Source organism: Aspergillus homomorphus (genome assembly GCF_003184865.1).
Source record: "Aspergillus homomorphus CBS 101889 unplaced genomic scaffold BO97scaffold_59, whole genome shotgun sequence".
Lineage (NCBI taxonomy): Eukaryota > Fungi > Ascomycota > Eurotiomycetes > Eurotiales > Aspergillaceae > Aspergillus > Aspergillus homomorphus.
In genome coordinates, this window is record NW_020291945.1 from 148810 (window position 1) to 171971 (window position 23162).

The window sequence follows — 23162 nt, forward strand, 5'->3', positions numbered from 1 at the left end:
ATTGCACGCGTGTCTTCCTTATCGGGATCAGGCGGACGCAGAGTCTTGTGTCCTCGAGGATAAGCAATCGGCCCAGCTGCCCATGGAATAGACTCCCTGATTCGTATAGTATCAGGGGCGGTGATGTGGCCATGGGTCTCCAAAATCAGGCATCAGTCGATCAATTGTCGCCAGATTACCCAACAGCACCAATAATCACATTAATCACACTGATTCGAAGTCGCCAATTCCATTCCGAAGCGACCCCGTCAACGGTCGGTCGGTCGTTCAGAAATGAGATGATCATTATGGACCCGTTCAGGGATACTGAGCAAAGTGACAGACAGCGCTAGAAAGCATCCAGATGAATGAGGGGCCGACACTATACGTGAAGTTAATGAACCCCTTAGACTACTACGGACTTAGAACCACAACTGGCTCCATTTTTTCGAAGGAAAGGAGAGGGATCCAGAAGCCGGAGGGGCCATCCGACCGTCCGACTAGATATCAGGAGTTTTGGGGGATGAGGGGGGAAAACAGCTGGGAGCGTGATTCCTTGGCCCAGACTAGACTAAGCTATTATTATCGCGCGTGGCATCATCGGACATCATTCAGCAACCTGTTCTGTGGTCCGCAATCCGCATAGCGGCGACGACAACAACCCTGGATCAGGATCGGATCTTGCCCCACGAGGGATGCGCAATGCTCACTCCAGACTGCCTAGACTAAGACTACTACCTTCAGCAACAGTCAGTCAATCATTTCAATCATTCTGTCTGAAGGCAACCACGATTTGAATAGACCGGATAGGGATGGAGAGAAGGTGTATATAAGGGTTAGGAGGGCAATGAAAGAGATTATTATGAAGCTGGATATCCTCCATCTGCGATTCATCGAGCTCGTGGTCTGGACATTGTATTCGCATTACATTACTTACCAGCTCCCTGTTTTCCCACCTCCCTCCCTCCCCCCAATTGTGAAGTTCTCCTAATTGGGCAGTGTGGCGGTGACAGCGCTGGAACTAAGAGCCACTAAAGGAAGTTGGTGCAATCAACGAACTGCATTTACTCCGAACTAGACCTAGACCAGTCTAGACAATCCCCACTTCATCCCCTCCCTTTTTTTCCCTCCTTTTCCCCTCCTCCCTCCCCTCCCCTCCCCTCCCCCCCTTAGCCCGCGTTAGTTGGGTTCGTTTCCCTCCCGGAAGGACAACTATACAGTACCGTCATTTGATTTCCATACCACGTACACACTGAGAGTGTTCATTTCACTCCTCCTCCTCCTGACTGAGTCAAATCCAGGAAATAAAACCCCTCTCTCCCGTAAGCACAACTTCAATTGGAATCGACTTGTTAATCAATTCACTAATCAATTTGCTTTTTAGAATCGTTCAGCAGTTGTTCTGTTATTTTACTATTCTTGTTGTGGTTGTTGTCTCTTTGCTGCTAGTAACTAACTGTTGCTTGCTGCTGCTGACTACGCATCCACACCCGCCGACCTCCTAAACTCACTCACAGCCTTCTTGCCTCCTCTCAGCGTCTCTCGCAGTCCCGATAACTCAACTCTCTTTCCCGCCTTCTCTCTCCTTCTCTTCCTCTCTTCTCTTCCCTCTCGCTCGATCTCTCTCTCTCTCTCTCCCTCATCTCATCTCAACCACACCACCACCACCACCACCACCACACCCTCTCAACCACCCTCTCCTCCTTTAATCTCCTTCTTCCTTTTCTTTTTCTTTCCGTAGTTCGATTCTTAATCCCACAGTCACCATGGAAGGTAAGCTTTCGGCCACCTTGCGTCTCCTCGCTTGTTTCCCAAGCTCTCTCCCCTGAAACACCCCTCCCCCTCGTTCCATCTCCATTCCATCCCATCCCACCAACGCACTGTTCTCGCATTTCGCTAACATGATCTTTTCAACTTCATAGAGGAAGTTGCTGCTCTCGTCATTGACAATGGGTACGTTCTGGATTTTCGATGGATTTGGCAATGGACCTAGTTCCTGGTGTCCCCCCCCTCCCCATTGCTGGGGGTGAGATGGCAAAACATGCGTGTCGGCTCCGGTCGCGATGAGAGACTATCCTCGGCCGTCAGCCGTATCTGCCCGACTCTCATTCCCCAGCTTTGGGAAAGCGGAAAGCTATTGAGCTCCAGCTTCCATCAATGCGAAGCTCCAAGGTAGCTTCAGTTTACTGACTGGATTCCCAGTTCGGGTATGTGCAAGGCCGGTTTCGCCGGTGACGATGCTCCCCGTGCCGTCTTCCGTAAGTCTTCCCCCACCAGCTTTCAGGCTACCCCTCTCTCTCCTCCCCCTTGTTGTTGGCCACCCCTCTTCAAGGCATGCCTCGATTGCTCCCTTGCATCGAGTGATCATCATTGCCGGGGGGGGTGTGAATAGCCTGTCTGTTCTGCCCAAATCTTCATATACTGATCATCTCGTGCAGCCTCCATTGTCGGTCGTCCCCGTCACCATGGGTAAAGCTTCCCTCTTCCAATCTGGATGGGCTGCCATGTATTCTAACCACCTCGCAGTATCATGATCGGTATGGGTCAGAAGGACTCCTACGTTGGTGATGAGGCACAGTCCAAGCGTGGTATCCTCACCCTCAGATATCCCATCGAGCACGGTGTTGTCACGAACTGGGATGACATGGAGAAGATCTGGCACCACACCTTCTACAACGAGCTCCGTGTCGCCCCTGAGGAGCACCCCGTTCTCTTGACCGAAGCCCCCATCAACCCCAAGTCCAACCGTGAGAAGATGACTCAGATCGTCTTCGAGACCTTCAACGCCCCCGCCTTCTACGTCTCCATCCAGGCCGTCCTGTCCCTGTACGCCTCCGGTCGTACCACCGGTATCGTTCTGGACTCCGGTGACGGTGTCACCCACGTCGTCCCCATCTACGAGGGTTTCGCCCTCCCTCACGCCATCTCGCGTGTCGACATGGCCGGTCGTGACCTGACGGACTACCTCATGAAGATCTTGGCCGAGCGTGGTTACACTTTCTCCACTACCGCTGAGCGTGAAATTGTCCGTGACATCAAGGAGAAGCTTTGCTACGTCGCCCTCGACTTCGAGCAGGAGATCCAGACCGCCTCCCAGAGCTCCAGCCTCGAGAAGTCTTACGAGCTTCCCGACGGTCAGGTCATCACCATTGGTAACGAGCGTTTCCGTGCTCCTGAGGCTCTCTTCCAGCCCAGCGTTCTGGGTCTCGAAAGCGGTGGTATCCACGTCACCACCTTCAACTCCATCATGAAGTGTGATGTCGATGTTCGTAAGGATCTGTACGGCAACATCGTCATGGTAAGTTAAAACGGATGTCTCGGCTCGTAACACCTTGCTAACAATCAATTAGTCTGGTGGTACTACCATGTACCCTGGTATCTCCGACCGTATGCAGAAGGAAATCACCGCCCTGGCTCCTTCCTCCATGAAGGTCAAGATCATTGCTCCTCCCGAGCGCAAGTACTCCGTCTGGATCGGTGGTTCCATTCTGGCTTCCCTCTCCACCTTCCAGCAGATGTGGATCTCCAAGCAGGAGTACGACGAGAGCGGTCCCTCCATCGTCCACCGCAAGTGCTTCTAAGGTATGTTATTTCAGTCTCTTTGGAAGGGGTTCGCCTGCTAATATCCTCTAGCTCTTGCGCGTGATTCGTTTCGTACTCTCATATTCCCTCATGTATCAAAAGACCCGACGGAGACACTGGTGACTGGCGGGCCCTCTCTGACTCGCACTAGGAGGAAGATCGCCTGAAAAAGGAACTTTTATTTTAGCTGTCGAATAGAGATGGTTTTTACTTTTTTTTTTTTTCATTTTTGAACCCGCTTGCCACTTGGCCCCGGGCCATCACATCTGGCCGCTTCCTGGAAGCTCCAGCAGAAAGCGGGCCAGGCAATTGTGTAGGAGCGAGATGTATATGGGACTTGTGGGCAGTCTGAGGGAGCTTTCATCATATAAGTCTTTTACGCTCGCGTTGAACTGTTGCCCCGTATTCCTTCTTAGCTGTGACACTGTGCGTTGCTGCTGCAAATATGACGTCTATTGCAAACCAGTTCGCTGTAGTCCGCCGTGACCGATATTCCCCCTTGCCAGTAGTTCCACGACGACGGGCACCCGCATTTCTACTCGTTTTCTTGTAGTTGCACAATGCTGATTGACAATTGAGGCTCTGTCCATGATGTCATCTTCTCTTGGCCGGTTAGACCCTCGTTTGTTCTCGCCGGCGAGGACGGCAGATGACCAAGACCAGTCCATATGCATCCTGGGGCATGACAGCCATTGGTGCATTTCAAGGTTTCACCCGTATGCTTCAATCAGACAGTGTGCCAATGGAAATGCTGTTATCTCAAAACCTGTACCTAAGTCATCCTCATCATCAATCCCAAGTATTTTCTGATTACCTCTACATGTTCCGACCGGGAACAAAGCCCTTTGCGCCGCATCTACTATCCCATTGTATAGAAAACCCCCTGCTGACCCGGCAAACATCAATTCTTTTTTATTGAAGTATAGGCTATAACAGATGATCACTGAGTGAAGGTTCCATCTTGCCTTTCCAGCTCACTGTCATGTGTGAGTCTTATAGAGACAATCCATCCGCACGAGAGGGTCCTATTGAATCCTATGTATAGACCATCTATTCCATAGGCTTGCTCCCTCCTAAGAAATATATATACTAGTAGGTTAGCATGGAGAAGGTCAATTGAGCGGAGGCGAGGCGAGAGGTGGTCAAGTGTTTTGGGACTGAGCTCATGGAAGAATTCGAGATAATAGTAAGTCTATGCGGTGATGACATTAATTGACGATGCTATGGTCGGGGAGGGTATTCTGGTGGGGAAAGAAGTGAGCAATACTCCTTGAATTGGAGCAAGCAGACAATAGAGGGGTTTTGTATGGTTGAATGGGGAAAGGGTTGGTTGGTTCATTGGCACTACTAATTGAGTTTTGTCTGCGGTGACACTTGAAAAAGCTTGGCAGATTGGTTGCCCTTCTTCTGGTTGGTGCCATGCTTTGTGCTGTTCGCGGAGCCATAGGGAGGGGCTGATGTGGGCTGACTGCTTATGTGAGGACTGCGTTGTTGCTGTCTGGGTAGAGGTTGAGAGAAAGCTACGTATGAGGGGATTAGATAGTTGACGAGGTTTCGATGGTGTGGCAAGTGAAAGACAGGGAATAATCCCACTTGAGAATACAGTGTGGTAGTAGTCTAAGAATCGATGCGAGTAATTGATCAGTCTTTGTTGGACAAGGTGGGTAGAATTGTCTCGTGGTATATTCTCTCGTGGGTAAAGAAATGAAATCAAGAAAGTTGAAGACACATTCATGAGGAAATCAAGCAAATCAGACACTCTCGTAGGGGTGAGAGGTACATATATGTGCAGGGAGATCGTAGATACATCAAGGACTCAATCAAATAGTGCTCCGGTGCACTAAATCGTAAAAAAATGTCCATCCTCGTCTAAGCATGATCCTGGGGACGACGGTGGTGCATGGAAAAGAATAGCTGACACTTTTCATTCAGGTTTAGAAGGGAAAAAAAAAGAGAAAAAGTTCAAAGCAATTGGTATAAATCATTTCAAAATAGTTTAGGCATCCCAGCTCTCCAATCCAGTAAGGACACATCCCTCCTCGCCCTCGGTTCTGGCCTTGAGCTCACCGATCTCATAGACGGCCTCACCCTCTTTCTGGAGGAGGTCCTTGACGGCCGCCTCGGAGCCCTTCTCGACGGCGATGACCATACCGATACCGCAGTTGAAGGCGCGGGCCATTTCAATTGCCTCGACATTGCCGGTCTGCTTAAGCCAGGCGAAGACGGAGGGAAGCTTCCAGCTCGCCACGTTGATGTGTGCGGTCAAGGTGGAGGGCAACATGCGGGGAACGTTGTCCACGAGACCGCCACCGGTGATGTGAGCGAGACCCTTGATAGCGGAGGAGTTGGGAACGGCAGGGGTAGCGGAGGGGATAGAGAGGGCCTTGAGGAGGGGCTTCACATAGATGCGAGTAGGGGTAAGGAGGGCTTGACCGAGGGTCTGGGGTCCCGTGGCGGAGGGCATGGTGAAGGGGGCGGCAGCGTCGTAGCTGAGGCCGGAGCGTTCGACGACCTTGCGAACCAGCGAGTAGCCGTTGGAGTGGGGTCCCGAGGAGGCCAGGGCCAGCAGCACATCACCGGCCTTCATGGCGGCGGTCTCGGGAAGAATAGGCCGAGCGTTAGGGCCCGTCGTGTTGATGGCGCCAACGGCGGCACCAACAGCATCGTAGGTGTTGTCGACAAAGAGACCAGGCATCTCAGCGGTCTCTCCACCAATCAAGGCGCAGCCAGCCTGGACACAGCCATCGGCGACACCGGTGACAAAGGCAGCGGCCGTGGGCACATCGAGGTGGCCGCAGGAGTAGCAGTCCAGGAAGAAGAGAGGCTCAGCACCCTGAACAACCAGGTCATTGACATTCATGGCGACCAGGTCAATACCCACGGTGTTGTGTACACCAGCTGCGTGGGCAATCTTGAGCTTGGTGCCTACACCGTCAATGGCGCCAATCAGGGTCGGGGAGTTAGGATCGTAGGCAGAGTTGGCGGCGGCCAGGGAGAAGAGGCCACCGAAGCCACCGATCACGGCGTCAGTACCAGGACGCTTAGTCTTGGCAACGGAGCTCTTGATTTGGTTGACGAGATCGTTACCGGCATCAATGGAGACACCCGCAGCGGCATAGGTAAGAGACTCCTTCTGAGCAGCAGCGGCATCGCGCTGGCGGAAAGCCCGATGAGCGATGTCCTTGCGGTAGAACATGTCCTCGAAGTGAATGGTGGAAATGCCCGCATAGCTCTTGCGAACGGCCTCCTCGAGGCTGGAAGCAGTGGCGGTGGAAGCAATGACACGGCCGCCAGCGGTTTGCAACTCGCCGTTAACGAGGTTGGTACCTGCGTGGAAGATTAGGGTGCCTTCGGTGGGGGAGTCGAGTGTGATCTTCTTGCCCTTGGCGTAGGAGCCAGGGTAGCCACCAGCGACGGCAATAACTGTGGTGGAGAAGTTGGGCTTGATCTTGATAGAGACACCGTCTAGCCAGTGCTCGGTACAGGCGACCATGATCTCGGCCAGATCGGTGTCATCGCTGAGCAGAGGCAGCAGAGTTTGAGTCTCGGGGTCACCGCCGCGAACGTTGTACTCGAGGACCTTAGGACCGTCCTTGGTCATCATCAGACCGGTAAAGAGGATACCGACAAAAGGGAACCCTGAAAAACATGTTAACGACGCATACACTAGACTGGGATCGGAGACGGACCATCTCTTCTCATGCCGTCAACCGACGGCTGCACGATGGTGCGGTCAATCACGTCCAGCACGGCCTTGGAGGAAATAGGAGTCGGGGCGTAGCAACCCATGCCACCGGTGTTGGGGCCCTGGTCTCCGTCGAAGATGCGCTTGTGATCCTGGGCAGCGGGGAGAGAACGGATGGTGTAGCCATCAGAAAAGGTGAGAACACTGAGCTCATCGCCTTCGAGGTACTCCTCGATGACGACCTCGCTGCCGGCCTTGCCAAACTGGTTCTCAACCATCATCTCACGGAGGGCCTGGTGAGCCTCCTCCTTAGTGGTGGGAATGATGACGCCCTTACCACCGGCCAGGCCGTCGGCCTTGATGACGACCTGATGGGAGACAGAGTCGAGGTACTGGCGAGCGGGCTCATATTCATAAAAGTTCTCATAGGCGGCAGTGGGGATGTTGTGGCGCTTCATGAAGTCTTTAGAGAAAGTCTTTGAGCCCTCCATACGGGCGGCGGCTTTGGAGGGACCGAAGCATCGAATGCCGACTGTTCATTGATCTGGTTAGTCGGGTTGAACTATATTCGCGCGGTTCCGATTGCGCTAAGAAAACGTACCAGCCTGGAAATAACCTTGGATACCGTCCACAAGGGGAGCCTCGGGACCAGGCACGACGAGGTTCACGCCGTTCTGCTGCGCAAATGCTACCAGTCCGGGATAATCATCGCCCTTAACGTTGGCGTTCTGGATCTTGTCCGAGGCACCGCTGCCGGTACCGCCGTTTCCGGGAGCGACGAAGACGGTGTCGACGCGAGGCGACTGGCTCAATTTCCAGGCCAGTGCATGTTCACGACCGCCATTGCCGACAATGAGCACGCGCAACTGCTCGGTAGTCATGATGAGGGAAGAGGGAAGAGGGCGCAGTGGGCTCAAGTGAACCTGAGGGATGATGAGTCAATATTAGTATAGACGGAAAGAAAGGCGGGGTCAATTGCATTCAGCGAAGGACAATTGCAAGGGTAAAGAGGAATGAGACAAGAAGAAGAGGAAGAGAAAGAAAAAGGGAAGGGAAAAGAGGCAGAAGACGGTAGAGGCCAGAAATGGGGTGGGAGAGAGAGAATCTCATGAAGATCTCCAGTTCTTCTTTTTTCCCCCATAGAGGGGCATTCCATTGAGTCAGTACTCGACGAGTCGAAGTGGAGTCTCTTGTCTCTCCATCTTTTGTCTCTGGATTCAATGTGACGTTTCCTCGCATAAAATCTCCTCAATGCATGACACTCCGAGACTTGTAAGTAACTTACCTAGTAAGCGACCTGCGCAAAGTAAAAGGGGAAGAAATTGGACAACCCACGAGTTGAAGGTGGTGGGGGAAAGAAAAGAAAGTCAAAAGATTGACTTTTTTTTTTTGCTGCGATGTCGGATTTTGCCTGGTTTGGCCGCCCGGCGGGGAAGAAGCGGACGGCGGGAGCGTTCAAGGTCGGAGTCGGGCGGGCAGCAGACGGTCTCATTGCCGCTCCCCCCCCTCCCCCCCCGACCCCGGATTTGGATTGGTCTGAGTGTCCGGGCGGTCAGTCTCCTCACCGCCCGGGCTGAAATTGGAAGAATTTCTCAATGAATTCCATCGAGCGGCAAAAAAAAAAGAAGCAATCCGCCAAAACCAGTCTTTTCGTCTCGTCTACCATCATCACCATTCACTTACCTATTCTCTTTAAATCTTACTGCTATTTTCATCCCTTTCCACTCCTGAACGCAATCTACTCTTTCTCGCCTGGGATGCTTCGGGCTTCCTGGCGATCTGCCGTGACCCCGGCAAGAAGCAACCTCTACTGGTCGTGTTTATCCCGCGGCTCCAGTGCGCCGCCACGCCAGCAGTTATGGACGCGCTCCTTTTACAGCCAGTCTCGCCTACGTTCCCAGACACCAACTACCACCGATGCCGAACACCCACTCAATCCTCCAGTCCCCAACAAACTCGATATTGGTTTGCACTCTGAGCCGGAGCCGGAGCCGGAGCCGGAACCGGAATCACATCATGAGGCTGACAATGTTCACGACAAAGCCTCGAAGATAGAGGTTTCAGCCGATGAGACTTCCGATGCTCCTGCACAAACCACCTCCGGTTCCTCTACGCAAGAGGCTTCCGACTCCCCTGCGCGAAAGGATAAGGGCTCATCACCTGTCAAACACGCCAGAGCAATAAGTTCCAGCAGTGGCACGATCAAGCTGAGAAAGTTCCTCAAACGTACGTGTTCTGCTAGCTCTCCTCTCTTGTATTGACCGAAATAAGTCATGAACTAACTGGCTGTTGTGCAGCACTTCCCGTAGAAACGCCGGAAGTACCAAGTCTATCTTTCGGACTGGATCGAGTCCTATTCAAGTAAGCGCTCCTCTGCGGCAATGGTTCAGCCATGAGATCTAACCAATGATTAGCCAGGGAGTTTACACGCTGCGAGATCCGAGATCGCGAGTTTACAACTTTGATCCATACTTGGGCTCCATTATGCCTGTTACCGAATTCGATTTCCAAGCTCTGAAAGACTACATCACTTCCTCCAAAGATAAGCAACTGCATTCGCTTGCGCGTAAGGCGCGTAAGAAATACATTGGGTCCTCCTCGAGTATGACTTCGGTGCTGTCCCACTTCCACTACCTGCTGTCAGCCTGGCGACCCGTCGACATCAGCAGCCTGTCTCAAGGCTTCAGTGAGGATCTGAGGACTTTCACGCGACTCTTGCGAGCGCCCGCGGCCATGTTTCTGCACTACCAGGATGGTGTATATGCTATCGACGCCGATAAGGAGTTTGACTCGGCCAATATTCTAATGAACTTGGGGAAGTCGATGGAGAAGCTGTTGACCTTGCCAAAGGAGGAGTTTGAGCGCTACCGACGGTCCAGCGCCAATAAGATCACCCCCGAGGAAGAAAATGCGATTCCGGAATCATACCACTACTCCACAATGGGCGATTTTCTCATGCGGTCTCAGCTGGACGCTTATGACCCACGGCTGCCCGGCACTGGCATGTTCGATCTGAAGACCCGTGCCGTGGTGTCAATTCGGATGGATGCGCGCAACTTTGAGCATGGCCTGGGTTACGAGATCCGCCGGCCTCGTGGCATGTATGAATCGTATGAGCGCGAGTATTATGATATGATTCGGGCCGCCTTCCTCAAGTACTCGCTCCAGGTGCGCGTCGGGCGTATGGACGGCATCTTTGTGGCATTCCACAATATTGAGCGCATCTTTGGCTTCCAATATATCTCCTTAAACGAGATGGACAAGGCACTACACGGCCAATTCGACAACACTTTGGGTGATCGCGAGTTCGAGCTCAGCATTCAGCTCTGGAACGAGATCTTGAACCGCGCCACGAAAATGTTCCCTAAGCAATCGATCCGCTTTCATTTTGAAACTCGCCCCGGCTCGAAGCCGTATATGAACATCTTTGCGGAGCCCGTCACCGACGACGAAATCACGGCAATCCAGAACAAGAACAAGGAAGCTATTGACGCCTATCAGAAACGCATTCTGGATCTACCCGACGAGCCAGCGCCAGTGCTAGACAAGGATGTAGGCGAGAATGGAGATTTGGTCCCTGAAGATGAAGATGCGATGTATGACGAGACACTGAGAGACCCCGCGGAGGCCTCGGCGGAGGAAGAAGAGGATGATGCGGCGATGGAAGACTCAAGCACGAATGACAAGTCGACCATTGATACAAACAAGAAGCTCTTCGCTGCTGTCCTCACAATCGATAATTTCGTGAACGATGTCCAGGTCGAAAGACCTGAGAAGTTAACCAAGAAAGACAGGTGGGAGATCGCGTACAGGATTGACTACCTGGACGGGACTGACCCGCATACACATCACATCTATGCTTCTCTCCAAAAACGTCGCCGACTCGCCCTCGACTTTGCAAAAGATGAGGAGCCAAGTCCTTATCTCAAGAAGCTCCGGTTAATTTCGCAGTCTGGTCGACGTTTCCGCGAGCGACAAAACCAGATTGATTCGAAATCCAGGCTCATCGTCTACCGCCCTCGGCCCCCTAATGGTGGTCCAGCCTATGGGAAGAACTTCGGCAAACACACCAAGTTCGCTGTCCAAACACCTCTCAGAAAGCCTTTCAACAAGCCAATGAAAAAGTCTTCCCAGAAGCCTTTCCAAAAGCCTGCCAACAAGCCTCAGGCCACCAAGCAGACCCCCAAGAAGACCACCAAACAGACCCCCGAGATGACCCCCGAGCAGAACCCCGAACAGGCCCCCGAGCAGACCACCAAGCAGGCTACCGAACAGGCTACCGAGAAAACCATCGAGCAGTCTACCGAGCAGTCTACCGAACAGGCCCACGAACAGGCCGCAAAGCCGGCTGCCACTCAGGAGAACTAGCAATAGGAGACGAGAAACTTCCTTCCGTACAAGGGAGAAACCGGCTTATAGCATAATTGAGATTCACCTCATAGGGACGGTGTCTTTGCCTGCGTGGCGGCGCGTGTATATGTATGTACTGGATAGGGAGTTCAGGTTTTTCAAAGAAGTAGAAAGCGTTTAGTTTTCTTTTTTTTTACCCCCTTGTTACTTCTTCGGTTTCTTTTTGGTGGTGAATGTTCTTACAATAAAAGCGCCTATCTCTTCTTCTCTTCATTGTTTCTCGTTCTTATAAGATGTAACAGTAGAATGCACAGTATTGGCCCGATCAATATGACCCAGGAACGGTCCTAAGGGAGACGGCGAAACGCGCGGCCAATAGTTACCTATATCATCCTATATCATGCCGACAATCTGGAGGGCGGGAAGCCTATAAACTCCGCATCATGGGGCATGGACAGCCTATGTGTTGTTTTGCCTTTGTGGGGATCACTCTGATAAGAAACAGATGGATGAGACAAGAGATCCTTCCACTGAGGATACATCACTTTGTTTATACGCAGCCATCTGCCCAGACATACATACATACACAGTCCGACTGGTCGTCGGCCATCATACCAACAACAATATACAGATACAGACGATGAAAACCACTTCATCTGGCTTCCGACTTCGAAGGAACGAGGACTAACAAGTCCAGATAATTGCAAACCATTCCGTGGGCAACATCATTCTTTATTTCAGCCCACCTCGCTCTCACATATATTGTGGTGCTTCCGAGGGCGACCGGGTGATATATTCTATTGACATTAAACAGTTATGGGCATCAGGGGATTGGGAAAGAGAAATAGACAAATAATGTATCCGACAGACTTGAAATGCGCCTCATTTGAAACCCAAAGATACTCAAGCGGCTATCGATGGGATTGTTGATTTGAACGCCGCCACCGCCTAGCCGATGCGCCAACCACGCAAGATGATGCAAAAAAGGATTGAAGTCGTCTTGCACTCTTCTCAGCCATCTGCCTTTCCTGAGGCGGGCCGAACGACGAGTCAAGAGAGCGTCATGAAATGAAAGGAGAAAGGAGCGAGGATGAATATAATATTGAGCAGAAACCAGACACTGATGGCCAGCTGGCTGAAAGCAAAAATCGAAGATTCGCAACCAGGTCAGAGGTAGGAAGCGAAGGAGTGTAATGTGCTCGAATTTGTCGAGAACATGTAGAAAGCGGCACGAGCACTGTCGTGCCTGATGAATGATAGAAGGAGTGAGGTAGCAAGAGAGAGGTATCACGTAGCAATGGCAAGGAAATCACGTGGTTATTCGACTGGCGAAAACAGCTTGGTTTGTTGTCTCGTTGTTCGATTCATTAATCATGTCCAAGGGACGAGAATGGCTGGACTATCGGAAATTGTCCAACTCGAGATGAGGAGGTGCCCAGTCCAGTTTGGGTGGCCTATCACTGGATACGCACACTGCACCAGATCTCATCTTCTCCATCCTTTTGCGTTCTTTAGACGCACCACCACTCAAGAAACCTCTCAAGGTGGAAGAGGCCGATCCGTAAGTACTTCGCGCACTTGTGCCAGTGCCCGTGGAAACGGTGCTGGAACTGCGCGCACTGCGAACACTGCTGGTCTTGTTCACCACAGGGGGTATGGCTGGGACTGGCACTGCCAAACGAGAACTATGGCCGTTCGAGCTCGTATATTCCAAGGGTAGGAATGACTGGCTTCCGTACTCTGCTAATGAGAAGGGGGCTGTTTGTGGGCGTTCGCGAAGCTCAGCAACCAAGCTACTCTCGGCATCGAGGCTGTTGAACATTTCCAGATGGGTCTTTGGACTGGTGTCACCATCATCAGGCTGCGGCAGTGATTGAACCTCATTGGTAGACACCGTCACATCCAGTTTGAGATTATCCAACATCAGTCCCAGGGTGGTTGCAGTAGCGGGTCGTCCTTCACTGGAATCGTCGTCATCGGGTTCATCGCTACCATCGTCGATGCCATGCGCTAGGTTGTAGTTCCGGAACAAATATCGGCGCAGACGCGCAACCTCTGCATCCCACTTCCGATTCAGGGATTGCAAGATAACTTCCACATCTTGCTGCATCAGAGAGGCATCTGCAGAGACGAGCAGGTTGGAGGATGAGGCACCCGAACGGTGTAGAGACGCAGGCTGCTGTTTGGAAAGCTTACTGCTCGAGCTTTTGGTACTTATAGCGGCGTGAAGAGAGCGACGGATAGAGCTTGTGGCGGAGCTCTGAGCAAGACCCACTTCCCGCTTGACATTCTCGACCTCTCGCCGCACCCGCTCGAGGGACTGCACCCGATCTCGATCCATGCAGGAAAGACTTAGCAAGGACCGATTCCGTTGCAAACCATTCACCAGCACTGTAAACGATTGCAGATTGATATCGTTGTTCTCACAATAGACCTCGCGTAGACAGTCATTAGCTTCCAGCACAGATGCTAAGGTGTTCGCTCCCTGCAGTCCAAGTTTCTGATGTTCTATCCTCAGGACTTGCAGAGACTTATTCTTCTTCAGACCAGTGAGAGCTAGATTGAGACCAATCCCGAACCGGGCGACATCCAGGTGAGCACTCTCCCCGCTGATGTCCAGGTCCTCCAATGTCTCGTTCTCTTCGAACATCAACTGTAGTGCCTTGCAGGTCTCGGGCCCGGCATCGTAAGGGAGGGACGCCTTCGAAATATCCAAATATTTGAGGGAACGATTCACTCGCAGAGCCTCGACCAAGTCCTGGAACTGCTCCTCTTTTTTGAAGTCGATCATCCGCATTGATAAGTGTGTCGGCGTCTTATTCTGCGCGATAGCCTCGAAAAGGTACGAACACCCCTGGTCGAGCCGATTCTCATTGACATGTAGATGCAGATTACGAGCTTCGAGCACCGCCATGGAATGCAAGAATATCGCCACGTCCTGACCACTTAGCCCGCACTGATCGAATTTAAGCACCCGCAAGCCTTCGGAACGATCGCTGGCCAAATATGTGGCAATAGCATCAACAGTTTGTCGATTGACGGCTGTCCGGCTTAAGGAGAGTTCCTCAAGGCGCCAATTGATCAATGTCTCGGGCGTTAAGAGCGGCTCCGGTCCCGATGTGCGGGAAATCCGAGACAAGTCCAAAGTCTTAACTTGGCTGAAATAGCCAAGATACTGCGGGAGAATGTCCGGAGTCAGACGGCCCTGAACACCAGAGATATTGATTGCCTCTAACGTGTGCGATTGCGCAACAACGGTAGAGAGCAATAAGTCAAGATCGTGAACGGAAAGACCACAGTTGCCGACTTCCAGTGCCCGCATATGACTTCCTCGCTGTGAAGCCGCATCGACGAGGTAGTCCAGGTCGGAATCCCCCAGTTTGATTCCATTGAGCACAACCCAATCAACGCTCGTCAGCTCTCGCCGACAAACCGGGAAAATCGCCTCTGGGATACCGCAGCCAGGGTCATGACTTTCACTATCAGACTTGGGGATGCGGCTCAGGGTGTAGGAGAAGTCAAGACGCCGGAGCCATTTGCTCTTCAGTGTCAACGCTCGGACTTCTTGGGACAGAACAGACAGGTTATCTTGTCCAGGAATGTTGACAGCTGCACCCGCACGACTAAGGAGAGCATCCTTGTCTACTCCGTGCAAGTCACGCAATCCCTGAAGGGCGTCCAAGCTCACTCCACTAAATGAGATCGCACGAAAAGACTCATTATAGCGCAGGGCTCGCAAAACGGCAATGAGTTCCAAGCTGGTATACTTCCGGCGGGACGACGGCGGCAAGAGTTTGAAACAAGGGGCATCGTCACATTGCATGTCAATCGTGTATCGAATGTTAGACGTGTCAATGTCGTAACTGGCGGAATAAGCGACCAAGGTTCGGTCGAAGCATCCAAAATCTTCGTCAAGGTCTACCGGGGGAAAGTTGTTCTCGTTGTCGAGGTCCCGGGGAACAATGAAGTCGTAAGGCTGCTTGAGCCATAATGGTCGCAGGAATTCTGTTTGTTGCCTGATCCAAAACGCAACCTCCAGGGAATGAACGGATGCAAGGAAAACGGAGAATGGTTTGCGAAGCGGCAACCGGAACGTCAGATGCAAGCTATCATCTCCCCACTCCATTGATAGGCAGGTCAGGTTCATGAGTCCAAAGGACGTTGCAGCATCTAAATCGCTCAATGATACGACTGAACTGCGACTAGATATCTTGTGTAAGGGAATGAGATGGAGTTTGTGAGAACCGAGGGCAAGGTAACAACCGGTCGGTGAAAGTTTGGTAAGGTCCTCCGACGAAGCCCGCGTCGGAGACTTGCTGGACGCCATTTGGATGACTCTGAACATGCGAAATGTCTCCGGATCGTAATCTCGTTCGTAATCCAGCATCCGCACCACACAGTCCACTGTCTTCCGGTCAAAAGGTAAGGGTTCGGCGCCTCGGATCAGTTCCGCCGCAGAGCGAATACCCACCATCCACAAATTAAGTTCCTGGAAATCCGGAGTCTGCATCTGGATGAATGTGGCCTTCTGTGCTCGCTCATCGACATAGGCGACCTCCACGGTGGAGGACGGTCGACCATCGTCCAACATGTAGACCGCAATGATACTGTTCAGGGCGATTCCGGCGGAGTTGTCGCCCGGTGCACCCAGCTGCGGATCCTGCATCGAGCTGATGGAGACCACGGATTGACGATTGCTTGCCAGGGACCGGGAGTACGATGATGGGATCGAAGGGAACATATCGGCCGCTTTACTTTGATTCTTGAATCGGACCAGGTGAGTATCGGTTAAGACCAGGTAATGGCTCTTCTTTCGCCACATGCCGCCCGTGATCTGAATTTCGCCATGGTGCAAGATAATGGAACCGATGCCTTGTCGAATCTCGGGGTTGTCTTCGTCCAATGAGCTACCTTTAGAGCGACCGAGGGAACGGTCATCGTCTTCCAATGAATGAAGGGACCGCAGCGATCCGAAAACCGAGGCCCGTCTCTTCTGCATTGACTTGCGTCGAGAGCGCGGGCCCTCGAGGGCTGGCGGGGGCATCATGCATGCTGTCGACTCCGAATCGGCGGTGCCGGGACGACGCAGGGTGTAGCTGGTGCCGGCTCTTGGCGGACTGGGGTTCCGGACCCCAAAGAAGCCAGAGTTGCGGCGTGATTTCTTTTTCGAGGCTTGAGCATCATCCGAGGGCGATCGTTGGTGCGCTACGGGGTCGGACAAGGATGAGGTCGTGAAGGATGGGCTAAAGACGCTCAGGCTTTTTCTCCGCTCTTTCTTCCCCAGATTGTCGGCCATGACGGGGATTAGGGGAAGGCTGAGGGCGGAGAAAGGGGGTTGAAGAGAGGGTGGGAAGAAGCGCTCGAGATCAAAAGGAGGGAAGGAGGGAGGAAGCTAGCTAGCTAGCTAGCTGCAACACGATCACAGGCAATAGGGCGACGGCAGCAGCAGCAAGGTGGTGATAGGATGAATTTTTAAAGAGAGAATATCACATTGAGAAGCCGGCAATGGGGTCTCACTAGAAAAGCGCGAAAAGCGAGAGGAAGGCGGCTGTTAGCATGAATCATGGCCAGAAGCGATAAGAGGGAAATTTTGAGGGGGGGCGAGGGTGGAGAGAAGGAGGATTTGGGGGGAGAGGAGATTGGAGCAAGACACAGACAGGAGAGATTGAAACCCCAGCGGTTGACTAGTGACTTCGAGGGGTGGAGCAGGGCGCGGAAGCACCAAATGAGGAGCCACGGGCAGGGGAAGGAGGGGGAACAAGGCAGGCGACAAAAGGGTGGAAAAGGTGGAACTTACAGCACCAGCCAGCCATCAAGGCAGGATGAATTGCGAAATCAATAGGTTAGGGTGGACTCGATACCAGAAGGAGTCTCGAAGATTGATTGAGAGCTGAAGCCGAAGGAATCAGAGAGGAAAAGCAAAAGAGAAAGACAATTCTCGACCACCGCAACAACCAAGGAAAAGAAAGCAATTGTGTTCAGAAGACAGAACGATATAGAAACAATTGGCACAAGAGAATGGGTGGAGGAGGTCAAAACAAGAATAAGAACCAGAGGGACCCCAGAACCGTGGATAGAAGTACGGAGACCGTCAGTTGGTTAAATGGGGGAGGGGGATCGGAGGCGAGGGCGATCTATAACTTGATAGACGTGTAGATCAATCCAGGAGATGAGGTCGTCGTCACCGTGATGACTTCAAGATCGTACACACGCACACACGCGCACACACGCACACACACAACCTGTCAAATCCCCAGACGGTCGGACGCGGAAAGTGTCTGTCAATCCCACGAGGGGAGAAGGAGAGAAAGAGCGAGGAAGGAAAGGAATTGGCTCACCAGTCCACAGTATGTGTAATAAGAGTCTTGCTGGGATGGGAGGCAAATGACCCAGATGGAGCATGGGAGCACCAGAGCCTGCAACGGTGACAATGCCTTGGGGGGTTAAACACAACCGGATGAGGCAAGCGACAGGCGACTGAGATGCAAACAGAGGACCAGCTCGGGACAGGTCCTCAGGTACGACTTCAAAGCAATTGTTTAGATTTTTAGCGTTCCAGTTCCTGACAGGGACAATCCGGAGAATATCAATTATTGGATCCGGATCCAGGCAATGATGTCAGCGTCTTCCCGAGAGGCTGCAAACGATCGGCCAGATCCCCTGCGAACCGCAACCGGTCTGAGTTCCAATGTGACGAGGGAGAAGAAAAGAATTAGGAGGAGCTGGAGCTTGTTGAAGTCATTGGAAGCTCCATTGGAAGTCAGGTCATTTGAAGTGAGGGGAAAACAGGGGTGGGTGGTGGGGAGAGGAGAAAGAGGGAGTTCTGTTCTCTCCGTCAACGAGGAATAATACCAAGTGATATGTGAGGGAGAATTCCCAAAGTAAAACAACTGACTCGGCACGGAAAAGGTTCCCTCCCTCCTTCCATTGCTGCTACTAAGTACTATCAATCAAATCAATCCATACTACTTGTAATCAAGCTATCCTCAAGCAATGCAGAATTACTCCCAAGCGCATATTTCAGTATACTTGCTTACATCCGGTCCACACTAGCTTTGACCAACAATAAATAGCAATTCCGACCGCCTCACCAGCTCCATTCATCCCGGGTTGCCTTCTCCAACCGAGATTTTTTCTTCTTTCGCCTTCGCCGCTCAATCCCGACCCTTGCAAGGCTAAGCCAGCTTCAGTCCAAGTCAAGTACTCTCCCCGACCGTCTATTTCTCTCGGAAGAATCAAAGCTCGAATTTCCCTTCTCATTTTACTTTCCTCCCCCTGTCCCACTCGGCGCCCCGGCTGGAACCCCTCCAGGCGATCGCCGGTGGATTGAAAGCGTGAAACGCGTTCGAGAAGCCGATCTCCAGCCGCGTCATTGGCGCTACGTCGGACGCCTGTCGAGCTAGACAGGAGAACGCTCCACTTCGCCCCAGTAGCCTGCATCGTCTCGCCTGGCGCACGGCGGCCCTTTTTCCTTAGGGTCGAAGCAGTGCCCACGGTCTGGATCGTAGCGATTCGGGCATGACAGCTGTGGAATGAAGAAGGGAGCCCGGGAGACAAAGATCATCGATCGTTCTAGCCAGGGCTTTTTGGGATGAGGCTTTTATTTTTATGGGTTCACCGCCTCGTTTGATTTTCTTCTGGTCTGGCATGCTGTCTACCACCGAGGTCTTGACTAAAATAGAGAAGGGCGAGGGGGGGGGAGAGACAAAAAAGCAAAGAAGACGGTGCAGGAACCCTTTCAAGAACGCCCGTTCCAATGCATCGTATTACCCCTGAATCGGGCTCTCATTTAAACTCGAGATCTACTCCGTACAGTGTACACCACAGGCCGGCTCGCGTACCCGGAGATCCTCCCGGCTCTCCACATGGCAGGTCAGACCGTCAGCCTTTCTCGGCGGCGTTTGTCAGTGATTACCTGGTGATTGCTGCTGTGTGGTTTTACTATCGGCTGGACCCTGGTGGCTGACCGATCGCGGAGCTGGCTTGGGTAGCGTGTTCCAGGTTGGATGACTGCGTTTCGTGAGAACCCTTCAAACACGGTAGTTGCGGTAGTGGAGTATAGAATATGAATTGTCCGCAGAATTGGATCTCGAAAAGTGGCTATGCTGTCTTGAGAAAGTCAGTCTGCATGGTCGAGTGTATCTTCGTTTGGCTACTGTCGCTGGAACGGATCGGCGTGGTTCTCTCGCTGGATTGTGGCTGACGAGACATACCAGCCTAGTCTAGACCCCTCGCAGCTCTCTCGGCTTGAAGCTTCTCCGCTCGTTTCACTTTGCGAACGAACTTGATATATTCGTCCACTCGCTTCTCAGCCCAGATATATCCACCCAGCGTCATGGCTCCGATTTGCAGGAAGACTTTGAATTGTGGCGTCAATCCGCGATAGACGCGAGATGCCGGGGACAACCAGTCGGAGAAGCCCTCCAATGGACGATGGAACAATCGAGAGCGAATGTACTCTTTGGAGAATGGCGACTGTTTGGGTTGCGCGGCTTTGGGTGACTGCGACGGGACCGGTGCGGACGATGGCGGGGAGAATTTGAAGGGATGAGGGAGGATCATGATCATATGCGCAATGATTGAGACGGAGCCGAACTAGTCCTGAATTAATTTCTTCTAGATAAAAGACAAGCCGAAGCAGACATCATACTCGAAATGCACCCGTCAAAAAGCCCCGGACAGCCTCGGAGGTGATATGCTCGGGCGGTTCGACCGCATGCTTCTGCCAGGATGGGGGTGGCATGTTGGTTGTAGATCGGGAGGGTGCAAAAAGGCAGCAAGAAATTCAGTAGACGAGAAACAGCACGAGGAGTTCTCAATGCATGAGGGAAGAAATTCGAGGGCCATCATATGACGCATGAATCCCGGGGGCATATCCCGCCGCGGAAATACTGAACTTCCGGGTCATGCACCGAAAGAATGCGGGCGGGATTTGTTCCGCCCGTGAGTTCTGAGTCAATTGGGGATAGACATCGAATCACAGCCCCTCTGTTTCATACTCCACCTTAACCACGGCTTGAAGAGTTGAGTACCGACCAGCCGGCAAGCGCAACATCGCATCAGTTTCCAAACCTCAGCCAGTCTCTAAACCAAGCAAATCCATCACGACTTCGGTCGCACCGACCTCACCATGTCTCACCCCGCCCGCACCGCATCCATCTCCCGCAACACCAACGAGACCAAGATCCAGGTCTCGCTCTCCCTCGACGGCGGCGTCCTCCCCCCATACGAACCCAGTCAACACTTCCCCGCGCCGACCGATCCCCAGGAAGCCGAAGCCGCGAAGAAGGGGATCGTCCCGCCTAAGGATGCCGCACACGCCACACAGTTCACACCGACGCAGCAGATCACCGTGAGCACGGGGATAGGTTTCTTGGACCACATGTTGCACGCGTTGGCGAAGCATTCGGGCTGGAGTTTGGCGGTGCGCGCCAAGGGAGATTTGTACAGTACGTCCCGTCGCTTCGCACTTTCAGCATCAGCGTCTGCGTCTGCATGTCTCATAAGCATGACTAACAATTGGATAGTTGACGACCACCACACGACCGAAGACACTTTCCTCGCGGTTGGCTCGGCTTTCACTGAAGCTCTTGGTGCTAGACAGTCTCTTGCACGATTCGGTCGCGGTGACGCCCCTCTGGACGAGGCTTTGTCCTGGGCGGTGATCGATCTCTCCAGCCGACCATGGGCGGTGATCAACCTGGGATTCCGTCGGGAGAAGATTGGGGACTTGAGTACGGAGATGATCACGCACGGTCTGCAGAGCTTTGCGCAGGCGGCGGGAGTGACGTTGCATGTGGGATGTACCTACGGAGATAATGACCACCATCGGGCGGAGAGTGCGTTCAAGGCGTTGGCTGTGGCTATTCGGACGGCTTGCACGAGACGGGGCGCCGGAGAGGTTGGAGCGGGCGATGTAGTCAGTACCAAGGGGGTTTTGTAGATATAGGTTACATTCGCATTAGACACTGAGATGAATTATTATTCACGCTATTGACATGCTTGTATCATACTAGGCTTGCTAGACCATATTTGACCAGGCATACCAACAGTGTAGCATAACTAACATGCTGAACTATATACTAGGTAGATCATCTAAACTTCTACTTTCGCCTAAATCACAAGCACAATATACTTTTCCCATCAACCTCTCATGATTCCTCGACACACGAGCTTACACCACTCGCTTTGTATATATCAGCCAATTACATATCCCAGAATCGAGAATAAATGAGGAGATACTTATCTTCGCCGCCTCGCACCATCTCACAGACTAGTAAATATATATCTCATTATATGGGAGGAGACCCCCATACCTCCTCCTCGTCACAGCCAGCTCAAATCATAGAGATACCTAACCTTGATCCTACGGGGTATAACCAACACACCCATTCTACTCAAACATCCAGAAAACAGATTATAAACACAATAAATTCTCGAATTTACCACTCCGCTCTCGGAAATCACACCGAAAACCAAACCCAAACCCAAACCCTAAGCCCCCAGAGCCCCAACAGCCCGAGTCCAATACGCCTTTCGCTCATCATTAGCATCCGTACCCACACACCCAGTGATAAACGCCTCCCAGCCAGCCTGGCCGCCCTTCTGCAGCTGCGCGCGAACAGTCGAACTACACTGGGTGGTGAGGAACCACGCGCCGGAGCCAAAGTCATACTCGGGGACGGCTCGGAGCAGATCCAGCGTAGCCGTCACATCGCCGCTGGCGCTCTTCAGCGGTTCCGCCAGGGCGGGGATTGAGGCGGCGTACTTCGCGTTGAAGGCGGGGGATTGCATGTTGCGGGCTATTTATACGTTCATTTCATTAGGAAGGATTATGGAGGATTGTAGAGGACAAAGATATGAGCGGAAAAGGTGTAATGAGGGAGGAAACGGGATTGGGATGATGAACTTACTGCCCTGACCGGCTACGCCGGGGAAATGGTTCTTATTGTACTTGAAGTCCTGACTCTCGAAGGCCATCAGCCCGATCACCGCCGCCTGCTCGGCCTTGTTGGTCACGCCGTAGGTCTGGAACGACTTGGCGATGCTTGAGGCTGCTGTGTCAGAGGTGGCACACTCGCCGACCGCCGGTGCGTCGGCGCAGGTGTTGGACGTGGGGGCGATCGTCTGGATCTGCTCGCTGCTGATGCTGGTTTGCGCGGTCGACTCCCTGGTGCGGACGCCAGCGGGGCCGGCAGTCACAAGCAGGGGCGAGAGGAGGAGAATGCTGGTAAGCGAAAGGGTCTTCATGGTGATGGATATGTATGTATGGAGAAATATAGTATATATCGTGTCGATCGGACACGGGAAGCGAAGAAGTTAGGGTTATTGTACAGTACAACAACAACAGAACAACTGCGATTATCTTGCGGTTTAACAAAACGAGCTTGAACCTCAAAGCAAACTGGGAATTCAGGGGGCTTAAGAATCTCTCAGGAATCTGCAAATCTGCCTACGTCAACTCCCTTGAAGCGCCGGAATATGCCTGACCATGATTGACATTCCTCTAGGATGAAGGACCCTCCGAAATATGTGGAGCAGGCGCTGCAGAGCCTCGTAAAAGCAG

The 23162-nt window shown here is 52.6% G+C and overlaps 7 protein-coding genes across 7 annotated transcripts; 3 read left to right on the forward strand and 4 right to left on the reverse strand.

Moving 5' to 3' along the window:
- Positions 1-1327: 1327 nt before the first annotated feature.
- Positions 1328-3798, forward strand: act1 (actin ACT1). The gene is made up of 7 exons (XM_025695935.1): positions 1328-1752; positions 1902-1932; positions 2182-2237; positions 2418-2448; positions 2506-3277; positions 3330-3561; positions 3613-3798. Exons 1-6 carry the CDS (start codon positions 1746-1748, stop codon positions 3558-3560), a joined length of 1128 nt encoding a protein of 375 aa, XP_025546924.1. The 5' UTR covers positions 1328-1745; the 3' UTR covers position 3561; positions 3613-3798.
- Positions 3799-5221: 1423 nt separating this feature from the next.
- Positions 5222-8584, reverse strand: ade1 (bifunctional aminoimidazole ribotide synthase/glycinamide ribotide synthase). The gene is made up of 4 exons (XM_025694247.1): positions 8532-8584; positions 7848-8169; positions 7251-7778; positions 5222-7200 (listed from the first exon to the last, which is right to left on the reverse strand). The coding sequence occupies exons 2-4, from the start codon at positions 8125-8127 to the stop codon at positions 5558-5560; spliced, it is 2451 nt and encodes an 816-aa protein (XP_025546925.1). The 5' UTR covers positions 8128-8169; positions 8532-8584; the 3' UTR covers positions 5222-5557.
- A 303-nt stretch (positions 8585-8887) lies between these two features.
- BO97DRAFT_399463 (Pet127 family protein) lies at positions 8888-11851 on the forward strand. The gene is made up of 3 exons (XM_025694248.1): positions 8888-9472; positions 9544-9607; positions 9661-11851. Exons 1-3 carry the CDS (start codon positions 9004-9006, stop codon positions 11612-11614), a joined length of 2487 nt encoding a protein of 828 aa, XP_025546926.1. The 5' UTR covers positions 8888-9003; the 3' UTR covers positions 11615-11851.
- A 1144-nt stretch (positions 11852-12995) lies between these two features.
- On the reverse strand, positions 12996-16892 carry BO97DRAFT_355648 (uncharacterized protein; the record flags this gene model as incomplete). Its single annotated transcript, XM_025692143.1, has 1 exon — positions 12996-16892. One exon carries the CDS (start codon positions 16890-16892, stop codon positions 12996-12998), a length of 3897 nt encoding a protein of 1298 aa, XP_025546927.1.
- Positions 16893-19813: 2921 nt separating this feature from the next.
- BO97DRAFT_418326 (uncharacterized protein) lies at positions 19814-20339 on the reverse strand (the record flags this gene model as incomplete). Its single annotated transcript, XM_025696516.1, has 2 exons — positions 19814-20191; positions 20247-20339. The coding sequence occupies 2 exons, from the start codon at positions 20337-20339 to the stop codon at positions 19814-19816; spliced, it is 471 nt and encodes a 156-aa protein (XP_025546928.1).
- Positions 20340-20565: 226 nt separating this feature from the next.
- his3 (imidazoleglycerol-phosphate dehydratase HIS3) lies at positions 20566-21586 on the forward strand. The gene is made up of 2 exons (XM_025694249.1): positions 20566-21045; positions 21124-21586. The coding sequence occupies exons 1-2, from the start codon at positions 20727-20729 to the stop codon at positions 21537-21539; spliced, it is 735 nt and encodes a 244-aa protein (XP_025546929.1). The 5' UTR covers positions 20566-20726; the 3' UTR covers positions 21540-21586.
- A 319-nt stretch (positions 21587-21905) lies between these two features.
- BO97DRAFT_377894 (uncharacterized protein) lies at positions 21906-23028 on the reverse strand. The gene is made up of 2 exons (XM_025693082.1): positions 22510-23028; positions 21906-22398 (listed from the first exon to the last, which is right to left on the reverse strand). The coding sequence occupies exons 1-2, from the start codon at positions 22844-22846 to the stop codon at positions 22091-22093; spliced, it is 645 nt and encodes a 214-aa protein (XP_025546930.1). The 5' UTR covers positions 22847-23028; the 3' UTR covers positions 21906-22090.
- Between the last annotated feature and the right edge of the window lie 134 nt (positions 23029-23162).

Excerpts from the sequence above, each read along its gene's own strand:
- BO97DRAFT_377894 (XM_025693082.1), bottom strand. The coding sequence starts at position 22,846 with ATGAAGACCCTTTCGCTTACCAGCATTCTCCTCCTCTCGCCCCTGCTT. Across the intron at positions 22,399-22,509 it reads CGGCGTAGCCGGTCAGGGCA|CCCGCAACATGCAATCCCCC; the intron begins GTAAGTTCATCA and ends ACGTATAAATAG.
- his3 (XM_025694249.1), top strand. The coding sequence starts at position 20,727 with ATGTCTCACCCCGCCCGCACCGCATCCATCTCCCGCAACACCAACGAG. Across the intron at positions 21,046-21,123 it reads CGCCAAGGGAGATTTGTACA|TTGACGACCACCACACGACC; the intron begins GTACGTCCCGTC and ends ACAATTGGATAG.
- ade1 (XM_025694247.1), bottom strand. The coding sequence starts at position 8,127 with ATGACTACCGAGCAGTTGCGCGTGCTCATTGTCGGCAATGGCGGTCGT. Across the intron at positions 7,779-7,847 it reads CCAAGGTTATTTCCAGGCTG|TCGGCATTCGATGCTTCGGT; the intron begins GTACGTTTTCTT and ends ATCAATGAACAG. Across the intron at positions 7,201-7,250 it reads TGACGGCATGAGAAGAGATG|GGTTCCCTTTTGTCGGTATC; the intron begins GTCCGTCTCCGA and ends CATGTTTTTCAG.
- act1 (XM_025695935.1), top strand. Across the intron at positions 1,933-2,181 it reads GCTCTCGTCATTGACAATGG|TTCGGGTATGTGCAAGGCCG; the intron begins GTACGTTCTGGA and ends CTGGATTCCCAG. Across the intron at positions 2,238-2,417 it reads TGCTCCCCGTGCCGTCTTCC|CCTCCATTGTCGGTCGTCCC; the intron begins GTAAGTCTTCCC and ends CATCTCGTGCAG.
- BO97DRAFT_399463 (XM_025694248.1), top strand. The coding sequence starts at position 9,004 with ATGCTTCGGGCTTCCTGGCGATCTGCCGTGACCCCGGCAAGAAGCAAC. Across the intron at positions 9,473-9,543 it reads GCTGAGAAAGTTCCTCAAAC|CACTTCCCGTAGAAACGCCG; the intron begins GTACGTGTTCTG and ends GCTGTTGTGCAG. Across the intron at positions 9,608-9,660 it reads CTGGATCGAGTCCTATTCAA|CCAGGGAGTTTACACGCTGC; the intron begins GTAAGCGCTCCT and ends ACCAATGATTAG.